At 37.5% G+C, this 12,311-nt stretch overlaps 1 protein-coding gene across 6 annotated transcripts in view; it reads left to right on the plus strand.

Annotated features, from left to right (window-relative positions):
- The window catches only part of ELAVL2 (ELAV like RNA binding protein 2), a 71,208-nt gene extending 61,394 nt beyond the window's left edge, over positions 1–9,814 (plus strand). For 2 of the 6 annotated variants that reach the window (XM_059926377.1, XM_059926380.1), the window contains exons 5-7: positions 1,422–1,647; positions 8,827–8,865; positions 9,470–9,814. In XM_059926377.1, the coding sequence (XP_059782360.1) occupies positions 1,422–1,647; positions 8,827–8,865; positions 9,470–9,800 (596 nt within the window). In that variant the 3' untranslated portion in view covers positions 9,801–9,814. The remainder of the gene's footprint in view (positions 1–1,421; positions 1,648–8,826; positions 8,866–9,469) is intronic. The other 4 variants (XM_059926379.1, XM_059926381.1, XM_059926382.1 and 1 more) reach the window with 3 other exon arrangements.
- Positions 9,815–12,311: the final 2,497 nt, after the last annotated feature.

A 12,311-nucleotide genomic window follows, 5' to 3' on the forward strand; every position in this document is an offset into this window, starting at 1 on the left:
TAACTGAAAGGATAGATTTGCTGTCATTTCACCGTTTCATCTTTATACTTATGACTTACAGAGTGAAATTATCCACCTTACTTAAAATGAAAATCCTGCAATTTTGTTATTCAGCCATCAGGTGGTAATAATGTGCAGCAGGTATAGCTTAAATAGGAAAGGTGAAGTGATAGGGGTTGTCTGAGTTAAGTGTATATGGAAAAAATGCCTCATCTACCTTAGAGTAAAATTCTAAGCCCTTCAACTTACACAGTATTAATTGTAGAGCAAGCAGACCTTTATCTTTTTTTAAAGTTCCTATAAATCATAATGGTCTAGTGCATTTTCTTAGCCTATCTTTCTTAATAACCTCTCACTCTTTTCTTCAGTGACATACTCTGAATCATCTAGGCTTTTCTCACTGCTAGTCCCAAGCTGGTACTGCTACTACCAATTTGCTTGCCAAGAAAGTCTTTCCCTACAACTACTAATCTCATGATGGCCAGCTATGGCCACCCCAAATAGCCTGTTAAGCTAATTAAATGGAATGAGTTGGGTTTCCTGCTACCATTTCTCAAAAGCTGGACAGGTATTTGGCCATCCCTCTGCCTTCCCCCATTCTTGTCTCTCAGGGTGGGGAGAGTGGGAGCCAGGGAATGACATTCCGTATTCAGAAGTAAATGCTGCCAAAGAAAGAAAGCTTTGAGCCTTTACTTCTATCTTATTTATTTTTAAACTCTACCTCCTCTTTCACCTCTTTTTCTCCATATAATGTTATTTCTCTAATAAAGAACAGCCAGTTCAAAATAGTGGGGGAACTTCAGGGAACCAGAAAAGCCTCTTCAGACATTTTTCTTAAAGGGTTGGTTTCCTATATATGATTAAGTAGAATTATATTGTTTAAAAATGTAGCTGAAATATATTTTTCTACCACTGTGCGTATATTTTTAGCATAGCTTTTTAGCATTTTTAGCAAATGTCTGTTTCTGTTCTCCTTGTTACAAGAAAAAGAGCTACTGTGCCCATCATTTCTGAACTGTTTGTCCAATAGCATAATTTGAAAAGTACAAGACAGGCATACTGTTGACTTTATTAAAGAGTGTGAGTGCATGAGAGGGAGAGAAGAAGGTGGGGAAAGGAAACATGGATATGCTTGTGTGCTTTCTTCTTCTTGGCTTATTGGTAGCATGTGGTAATGGACTTTAAAATACGTTAATTTAATTTAATGCATTTCATGTATTTAAAAAAATACAAAATTGTAATGCTATACTGAATTGCTACTAAGTCAAGGTAAAACTTTTCTCCTCATGTGATTTTGTGGCAGATGTTATATGTGGGTGAAAACATGTTCTTGAGAAGGAAAAATTAATTTATCCTTTCTTCTCTCCCTCCTGTCTCCTTCTACTCCCTCTTTCCCAAATCCTTACCCACATCTACCATAGGCATATCAAGGGGTGTAGGGTTTATTCGATTTGACAAGCGGATTGAGGCAGAAGAAGCTATCAAAGGCCTAAATGGCCAGAAACCTCCTGCTGCCGCAGAGCCAATCACTGTAAAGTTTGCTAATAATCCAAGCCAAAAAACAAATCAGGCCATCCTTTCCCAGCTGTACCAGTCTCCAAACAGAAGGTATCCAGGACCACTAGCTCAGCAGGCACAGCGTTTTAGGTAAGTCTGGTCTGGTTCTTACGCCCAGCTACTCAACTCAGAACTCTCAGGTTCACTGTCCAGTACTTTTACTGACACGGTCTCCGGTTTGCTATTATTATTGTTGTTTTCTTTCTTTTTCTTATGGGCACAGAGAAAACCTACTTGGGGAATAGTGTCTTTTGCAGATATCCAGGGTGGGGACAAAAGGACAATAGCCTACAGCAGTGGTTCTCAACCAGGAGTAGTTTTGCCCCTCTGGGGGCATTGGCAGTGTCTGGAGACGTTTGTGTGGGCACAGCTTGAGTGGGCGGTGCCACTAGCATCTAGTGGGAGAGGCCAGGGATGCTGCTGATCACCTTGCATGTACAGTTATAGCCCCCAACAGCAACAGATTATCTGGCCCCAAACAGCAGTAGTGCTGAGGTTGAGAAACCCTGACCTACAGAATGCTGGGGTCTTCTTAACTGTTTCCAGTGCTTCCAAATTCCCCTTTTTAGTTTTTTTCTTGATAAGATCTTATCCTTGTGTTTTAATTTTTAGGTCAAGCTCTTTCAGTTACTTTGTTTTGTAATATGTGCACCACTAAGGGTACCTAACTTATGTGATGACATTACGTTTTTATAAATAGGTCCTTCTTCCCTTTTTAAGTTTTTATTCCTTGCAGTTTAGAGGTTGGCAAACCCCTGTAAAGGCCCAGATAGTAAATATTCTAGGCTTTGTGGGTCATGGTCTCTGATGCGTGTCTTTTTTTTTTTTTTTTTTAAACAACTCTTTAAAAATGTAAAAACCATTCTTAGCTCCTGGGCTGTAGAGAAACAGATGGCAGTCTGGATTTGGCCCGTGGGTGGTAGTTTTCTAACCTCTGTATAGTCCATAGAATGACCATGCATTTTTAGCCCAAAGAGGATATTCTATCTCATAGACGGGTATAAATATTCTAATTTTCCAAATTTTATTCTAATACTGGGGCAACAACCAGATTAAGTCATTAAGTCACTTTAAAAAATCCCTAAACTGCATGTGAGAAGAATGGTGACTTTTAGATGTTAAACAGAGCACAGAGACATAAACATTTTTTATTTTCCGTAACATTTTTAATATCCTTTTTGGCCATATGGTATACTGCAGCCATAATGCCGTGTAACCTCCATGCTAGTGTTTTTTTGTTTTGTTTTTTTATCACCAGTGAATATCAATTTTATTTCCTTGCTGGAGCAGAATAATTAATTACCAAAAATATAGTCACAAATTTTGCTTAATAAAGAGTTATATGTTTTCTGGCTTAAATCACATGCATTTTTTCATTCAGGTGTTTTAGAGTGCTGAAGAGAGTAAAGATAAAAATTAGTAAAATATCTCCTTTAAAAAAAAAAATTACGTCACCTGAGGTATGAGAAAGAAATTTTCCATGAACACCATGTTCATTTCCTACTTAGGGTGGCTTTTGCCTTGGGAGAAGAGGGTGTACTGTCAGAAGGCTCCATTTGGAACTGTATGACTTGGTACCCAGTTGACTAAGCCTTGTGTTCACTTCACTCTCTGCTTTAACTTTGTAAGGTTTAAAAAAGCATTGGTAGAAAGGAAACACTGCCACTTTTGACTGTGGTGGTTGGTAATTGGGCTGGAGGAAGACATGCATGGGGCTGCTTGCTGCTTGCCCTTGCAGAGAAAGAAATTTCACAAAGCCACTTCTTAGCTCTGCCTATAGGTTTCCTGTGTGGCATCTTAAGTGAGTAATATTTTTTTGCAAATTTAGCACAGACATGCATGAAGGAATTGTAGAGGTGTTTCCTAGGCAGCCTATCCAGTTAACTTCAGAGCTCTTTGGGGCCTAGAAAAGAATTTTGAGCTTAGGTAGAAGAAAGTTCTTTGAAACTTACTGGTTGATTTTAATACTGTGAAAATACAAGATGTTTGATGTTAGTAGAAAGCTGTATTAGTTTAAATTGTTAATTTTGGTGTTTCCCAATTTAACCTCTGGTTTGGTTTTTGTTTTATGGTAGTTACTGAGTAAAACTGTGCTCTTAAAATCAAGATTGAATTCTGAGAAAGCCTGAGCCAAGAGGACTGAAATGATAGGATCTCCAGGAGAATGCCTGGTTATTGAAATGGCAAGGCATGTAGGTGACTCAAATATTAGGTTGTTGATAGCTCTTTTATCTGCTCTCAACTTCATCTAGCCCCCTCCCTGTATGCTTTTTTTTTTTTAATTGGGTAAAGCTTTACAGGATGTTCTGATGATCAGATTTAATATTTTAAAAAATATCTTCTGCCCATTCTGTGCCTTTATCTTTTAGTTCCGCATGTAATTAACTTAGCGATTCTTACTTTCCTTATTTCCTATAAAAAGAAATTTTGGAAGAAGGGAATAAGAGTTGTTTGTTTTAAGGGAAACTTGGTTTCAGAAAACGGGGAAGATGTTTATTGTACTTTCAGATTCTTAACTCTTGTCTCCGTCACCCCACTTCTCATAATCCATCTTCAGATAATAAATTATGAACTAGTCTTTGAGCTAAGTGAAGGTGTTTGGTTTAGATTCAGTGTTACAAGAAATTGAGAGCCTTTATTCCTAGATTTTAAGTTTAGGGTGTTGTGTTGCTTTTCTTTAATATGTTTGAACCTGGTCTGTCATTACCTTGATTTTTTTCCCCTTATTCTATTGAATTAAGGTTGAATCTTCTTTCATCTCAGAAAGACTCTTGAAGGACTGGCTTGCTTTGTTGGTATTTTGCTCTTCTGTAGTTCAGGCCTAGGTCATTACCTAGATCTTTTGTCTCTAGTATCTGTGTTCTAATGCTCTCAGCCTTGAGTTTGTCACCTTCCTGCGGACACTTAGAAAATTTTGCACTGTGTGTTTTTATGTTGTCATAGTGCCTTGGGAGTTGAGAGAGATTGGCGAATACAAGTTATAAATATTAATAGCCAAGGATGTTTTTAATATTTATGAAATGTACCTTATCTTTTAAGGTAAAAAAAAAATTAAAATCCATGTAATAAGAGTTAAGTTTAAAAGTGGGATTGTGAAGTTTATGGCTCAGTCAACCCATATGAATAATTAGAAAGAGAATTATTTTAACATGAGCACTGCTAATCTAATATGCTTATTTAATTGACTACAGTTTTCAAAATAAGACCGGCCTTGTTTATTTGGATGGATAGTGTAATTCAAGCCCCTTAAGTATGTTCCTGGGACATGGTATCTGAATTAAACTTTCAGCCAAATTTTTTTCATCTCTCTTCTTGTGGAGCAGCCTTAATTTTATTAAATGTGGTCTAGTCTAATGGCTTGTGTGCCTGCTTCTGTAATAAGCCTTTATGCATTTTTAAAGGAGCTTTTAAATCAGCACTTGAGTTTCATTTAAGGCATGTGCTGGTTGCACTATCACAATTTACTTTGGGAAGAAACTGGTATCAATCCTCCCGAATAATTTTTTTCTCTTTTTAGAGGAATTAGATAAGGAGATGAGTTGGTGATCTTGTTGTGGGTTAACTTCAAAGCAGATCTTGGTCGGTGATCTTTAGCGAGGTTTTGAGAACCATTATTTGTAGAGTTCAGAGTTTTATTTTCTTACCCATTAGTAATCTCTCTGTATATTTTTATTTCTCACTTTGACTGACATTTCCCCTTCTACCTGCGCAGAGGCCCTCCCGTAGTCTGTCAGCTAAATTTCTTGGAAACTGGGCAGGTACCTTCAGGTACCTTCTTTTCACTCTCTACTTATAAACATCTAGCTTTGAAATGGGAATATTCTATTCAAAATATTGCCCACTTATAATCAGAAACTAGGCATGTAGTCATAAACTATATGCACATAGGGGCTTGTGCTATTATATTCATTAATTCATAAACCCTAATCATACACAGAAAATAAAAATAAGGATGAAATAAACAATGTATCAGTGTTTTGCTAATCATGCTAACTGGCTCATTTTTCACTTACATAATATCTTAGTAAATAATATACCTTTAAAGCAAGAGTCATAAAATTATGATCTTGATAATTTGGAATTTCTTGTCTGACTTCATGTGAGACATGTTAAGATTATTTTGTTTAACCTCATAGTGTAGCTTGTACTAGGAGTAGGAGAGATAATCAACTCTCCCTTTTCTTACTTACTTGGGCTTTCCTTACTGGTGTCATCCTCCCTCTGATGATGGTGATGATGGTGATGATGATTTATTGTTTGCAGGAATCTTTTTAAAACTACCTCTTCTTTGAGGGTTTTAATTAAAGCTCGGTTTTCCAATCTAATCCTTCAAATCCACTTAACGTGTTATTTGTAAAGTGGATTATGCCCATGCTAAAGAACAGGTGACTGTGTCACTTTCCCTTTGAGGACTGCTCAGTCTTCCCTCAGGAAAGTATGTGATGCATGGGGACTGAGTGAGGGCTTTGGATGCAGTGCATTTATTCAACATGAGTAAAGAATACTTCATTTATAAATTAGAAAAAATTTTTATTAGACACTTTAATATTTATTTGCCATACAGCTGTATATAATCACACACACCCCTCCTAGGTCATTCTGGAGGCTATTAACTTGGTCTCCATTAAAAATTGGCTTCTGTCATTAAATGATCACATGCAAAAGATGGCTGTCCCTGAACTCTGGACAGACCCAGAAAAAATGTATAATTCTGCAGAGTTATAGTGGTCCTTGTGTCAGAGCTAACCGCCTAATTGACAGTTTTCCAACTTCTACAAGGCTTGGGGTACATGGTGCCCTAGTGGAGCACACCCTGCCTTCTCCCAGCTCCTGTGGGTGTGTGGCACTGAGAGCAGGGTAAACTGCTAGGTCCAACTGTGGGCAGGCAGGGGTTTTCAGTGTTGCCTAAGTCCTGTTTCTTAGGTGCCATGTTCCTCCTTGTTGATGGGAGAGGAGGGAGGGGCAAGGAGAGCAAAGAGGGAGAGGGAGAGGCAGATAACTTGGCTTGAATTCCATAGGACTGAATTTTTTCTAAAGTGAATATTGAGTGAAGATATCAGTGGGCAGGATCGTGGTATCACACAGGAAATCACAGGTAGGGCAAATATGAGGCTCATTGAGAGGGTCCTCAGAGATCCTAGTATAAAAGTCCTAGGCCTCCAGCCTGGAGAATCCTGGGGTGGAGAGTGAGAAATGAGATATCTCCCCTTTTAACACATGTAATCCACTTCTGGGGCAGTTTTGGTTTCTACCCTACTTTGAAAATACTGAAAACTTGCTTAGGAGATTCTGTCTCTGGACTTTTGGTTAGTGTCCTAAGCTGGTGGTGATAGAGTCTACACAATTAATGGGCAGAGATGATGTGACTCTGTTTTGGTGTCTCTGCATCTGAGCCTCTGAGTACTTTGGAAGCAGACCTCAATATGCTATTCTGTTCTACTGGTGTCATATGCCAAATGCATTCTGTATTGATCATTCAACAGTTCTATGAAATTATCTGTATCAGATTACTTTATTGTTGATGATACTAACTTGTTTGCATCCTTATTTCTGGTATTTGTGGCCTCTACTTTGGAGTATAAGGGTATGGCATCTTTGGCTATACTCATTACCTCTGCACAAAACAAAATCCCCCTCCCACCTGTGTACTTTTTCCATACACGTGCTCTCCCCCTAGCATGTGCAAACAGGCTCCCCAGCCTGCCCTCCTGATAGTTCTTACTCTGGATTAAGTAGTTAAGGGTAATGTTAGTAACCTCAATGCTTTTATTCAGTCAACAGATACTAATTGTAAACCTGTAGTGACCCAATCCGTCTGTGCTCCATGATTAGTGGTACGATGAGTAATGAATTTGTCCCTGCTCCTGAGAGAGTAGAGGGACAAGGCACACACCACACACAGATGAGGCTCCTTTGTCACTGTGATTTGTTCTTTTTTTATATATATAGTACTTTGCATTACAATCAGCTCGGTTCTTTCTTTTTTCAATTTTACAAAACACACAAATGTGCAGAGGTAATTGGGAATAGGAACCTGTGAAGATTCTTTGTCCAGTTCTGAAAGACCAGAAGGAGATGTCTTGGGGCTTTTATAAAACAAGGAGGAGTTGCTTTCTCATGTGTGCTCTAGCCTCACTTGAGGCCACAGGTTAGACAATAAGGTTGAAACATTTTTCAGACTTAACTGTTCATGGCTGTTAAAGAAAAAAATGTTCCCCTGACCCAGGGTCTTACTTGGAGAGTGTTGAATATTGTGGCAGTTGAGGTATTCATTTATGCCTACCTCCTCTAAACACACGTCATTGACTGGTACGCATTGCACAAATGTGGAACATTGGAATGGTCTCTTTGAAACTGATAAAGCAAGAAGAATCGAGTGCTTAAAACATCAATTTAATTTTTTTTTTTTAATCAATTTAATTTTTGAAACAGGAGAAGGGTAGAGAGTTTTAAAGAGTACCCAACCCACCGCCATCTACTTCGTAAAAAAAAATTGTCAAGAGAAGCTCGCTCAAGTTTGTTTCTATCTGCCTGCTTCTTACACCTTGAGTAGTGGGACTATACTTCTTGTAGGACAGTCAAAATAAGCATCAGACTGGGGTCTGAAGTCCTTGCTTTGTTACTCAGTGAGTCTGTCGGCTTACGTTCTGTGGACCTCAGCCGAACACATTGAGCAATGGGAGGTTTAGCTGAGGTTGTCCTATAAGGTTCTTTTTACCTATAATAACACCACTTTGATTTTCAGAAATGAAAGTCCTTTGTATTTGGGGGGTTGAAGGGAAATTTATGGAATTCTGTGTAAACTGCAGAATTTGAATATCGATGCCACCATTTACTAACTCTTTGGCCTTGAGCAAGTCCCTTAATCTGAGTGCCTTATGATACTCAGGAACTAATAGCTCTGAAAATTAAAAATAATATAAGGACGTGTAGGTGCCTGTGGAGTGCTTAGAACTTGCCTGCAAAAGGTGAGAACCCAAATGTCAAGTGTTCCAGAGCCTCCACATTTCCTCTTGAAAGGCTTTCCTCAGATGACCACCACTGATTTCCCTGACCCTTGTAGAGATAAACTGTATCCATTGGAAGAGCTACTGTTTTATGGCAGTGGGTACCATCCTCTCAGAAATGTAAGAAGACCCACTGTTTTGAGACTTCACATACAATTAATATATAAACATCCCCTTGGAAGATGGCAGTAACGAGCCCAACTTTCTTGGACATCAAGGGGAAAAATTAAAAACTGAAGTTTGCTAAATGTGTGTTTTGCAGGTTGGACAATCTGCTCAATATGGCTTATGGAGTAAAGAGGTAATCATAGAGGTTCATGATAATCATAATCCCTTCCCATAATTGATTAGTTTCTTTGATTTGGGGAGTGACACCCTTCATAAGTTTGTGTTGGGTTTTCTTTTGCATGTACAGCCTAATGAAAAGCTGTTTTTGAAGCACGGTTGACTCAAGGAGTATTATTATACCACTGGATGCCACCTGGCCTTTAAAAACCCTATTATTTGTTTTCTCTTGCATTGCGACGTTATAGCATGTTTCTGTCTGTGTTGGTCCTTCTTGCCCCCAATCCTGCTTAAGTTCGTGAAGCCAGCTCCAAATTTATTTCTTTGCTATTGTGAGTAATATTTTTCAATACAGCATATGTGGCCATTTCATAACTTATTAATACCATGATATTATAGCATGCCACTGCAAGCCACACACCGACTTTGGTTGAAACCTCAAATAGTTGTATGTATCTTGTGGGGAGGGGAGTTACCGAAACTCTTGGGATGGGAAAGGGGAAAGAATTAAGTCCATTGCTGTAACCAACCTCTGTTTCTATTTGTGCGTGTGCGTACGTGTGCGTGCGTGTGTGTGTGTGTGCATGCGTGCGTGTGTGTGTTTCTCCTATTTTGTTTAGTAGGTTTTCTCCGATGACCATTGATGGAATGACCAGTTTGGCTGGAATTAATATCCCTGGGCACCCAGGAACGGGGTGGTGTATTTTTGTGTACAACCTGGCTCCTGACGCAGATGAGAGTATCCTGTGGCAAATGTTTGGGCCTTTTGGAGCTGTCACCAACGTGAAGGTCATCCGTGACTTTAACACCAATAAATGCAAAGGTTTTGGATTTGTGACTATGACAAACTATGATGAGGCTGCCATGGCGATAGCTAGCCTCAATGGATACCGTCTGGGAGACAGAGTACTGCAGGTCTCCTTTAAGACAAACAAAACGCACAAAGCCTAATGAGCTCTTGTCCTCAGTCCATTTATATATGAAAACTATACAACAAAGGCAAGTTAAGAGAAACTTTATACATTAGTAAATGTCTTTGTAAGTCAGTGTTGAGATGGGGATAAAACGACTACTTAGCATCCTAAGAAATATGTGAGATTTTTTATTGCTAGTATTTGAATTAAAACTTCTTAAATATCTTTTATGTTTGAATATGGACAAGAGGTACAGGGTTTTTACCTGTCACATTGCATTCTATTGCCTTCTTTGAAGAAGGTGGACCTTTTAAAGTGTTTCAGCTAAGGGAAGACATTTCTTTTCTTTTTACATAACTGCCTTGAACCTGTGAGTAAATATTGAGGCTTTGTGTTGTAATTCTTTAGTTGGTTGTGTCTTTTCCCCCCCCTTTTTTTTCTTTTTCTGATTAGCTTTGTGTTTGGTTTACATTTAAAGCATTGCTGTTATGTCTGAGAAAAGTATTTTGAAGTTTACATTTTTATTTATGAAGTTAAAAACAGTATTTATTTTGTAATTATGATTTGGGTTGGGGAAGGGGGGCTACATTATAAACGCTTATTGTAAGAATACTGGAGAACTTTTCGTAAAGCAGTACCTTGCCAAAGAGATAAGAGCCTCTTTGATGTGGGTTTAAAAAAAGCATCTATTTTTATAAAAAAGAAAATTTGGAGAAACTTTTTACTGGTCCTGGAACAAATATTTTGACTTGAATACTTTGAGAAATCTCTTCATATGACACCTAGTGAGCTTTTAAAATTTACCAGGAAATTTGCAGCGGTTGGAAAATTTAGAAAGATTTATGATGTAGAAAATACTTTTGAGATCTTTGTATGAAAGGAGTAGAATCAATGGGGGAAACACTGCTGGTTTCGTTTTTGTAATCACCAGTGGAGCGTCTGATCATCCTGGTTATTATGTGATAGGTGGCTCACATTGATTTGTGATTTTGAAACAAATAAAAAAAATTTACAAAAGAATATATAAGAGCAGGCAAGAAATTTAAATTACCAAGAGATGGGGGAAAAAAAAATCTGTTCTTCCTAAAGAAATCCCTTCAGATAGAGCTCATGGTGTTTAGTGATGTACTTGCAGTATTGTTTGAAGAATTGTTTTGTCTTAAGGAAAAAAGATGTTGCACATGATTTGTACTGCAGCAGATCGGCAAAAGTGATCTGAGTTGGATATATTTGAAGGTATTTTGAAAGTTATGTTCAAGGCTAACACCTGAGCTTTGTGTAATGTAAATAAGACCTTGTGTTATGAACCTTTCAGCTAATTTGATTTTTTTTTTCCTTACATGCCAAGTGATGTTCAGGTTTTGAATGTTTTTGTATCAGTTTTTTCCTTTGTAAATGGCATTAACATTGTTACTTGAGGTCTTGCTTAATCACTTTTGTTGTCCTGAGGACTTGAATTTACAGTGCATCAGATTTGTTGCTAATTTTGTCTGTAGATAGTCTAGCTTCAGCTGTTTATGGTGATGCTACATTTTCGTTTATAAATACGTTTGTGGTAAAAAAAAAATGAGTATAACCATAGGTTTTGAACAAATTTCCTTACATTTTTCATACAAAAATCATAAATATCTGTATGCTATTGAAATTTAACTTTGTATGATGCTTAAACCACTATTTGGGGAAATAATAAAATAAGTCTTTACCATGTATGAAAGAAATTTTAAAAAATACAAAATATTTTCTGATTAGCATCTAGCTTATAATAAATTTTCAAAAAAGCTGAAGGCAAAAATGCCTTCATCAGGATGCACTGAGAACTATATAGTTACGTCCTGCTTTTTGTATAAACTGAGATGCTCACATGCTTCCCCTTAGAACAGGCAATGTGCTATGCATAACATAGTTGTACATTATCTTTGCGGTTGCGTTGAGTTTTATTTTTATTATTTAAAATTGTAGTTATAAAAATTTTCAGTATAGTACAGTACATATACTGTGAGGCGCGTGCTAAAGTGAATAAGCGAGTTTTCATGCTGACCCACTCAATGCTATTCAGAAATCAATTGGCTTAGCACTTTCTCATATCCTTAGGTGCATTTAGATTGTCAGAGTTAACCTGCATTTAAAAAAAAAAAAAAAAACTAAAAAACAGAATACATGTATATACTTAAAAAAAAAAATAAGGTTTCCCTCACGGGAAAACAGCAGCTACATGCTTCTTTCCTATACTACTGTAGCAAACCAAGGCATTGATGAGAGGGCATGCAAATTGTGCTTCACTTTACAGTGTTTATCAGAGCACTTAATAAAATGTAAGGCTGGTATTTATTTGAAGTTGTACAGTATGACTTAATTCACATCTGTTGGAATAGAAAATATATTCTGTTGAGTATTTAAGAGGCTGTACATGTTTTCTTTTGTGTTTGGATTCTTTGTACTTTTTCATGTTCAGTACATCAATAAACAAAGTTGAAGGGAAAGAACAGTGTGGTGAGTAGGTCTTTATACATTTTTGGGGGCTCCTGTGCTCAGTCTAATAAACTTGCTC

This window comes from Balaenoptera ricei, chromosome 6 (assembly GCF_028023285.1).
Source record: "Balaenoptera ricei isolate mBalRic1 chromosome 6, mBalRic1.hap2, whole genome shotgun sequence".
Lineage (NCBI taxonomy): Eukaryota > Metazoa > Chordata > Mammalia > Artiodactyla > Balaenopteridae > Balaenoptera > Balaenoptera ricei.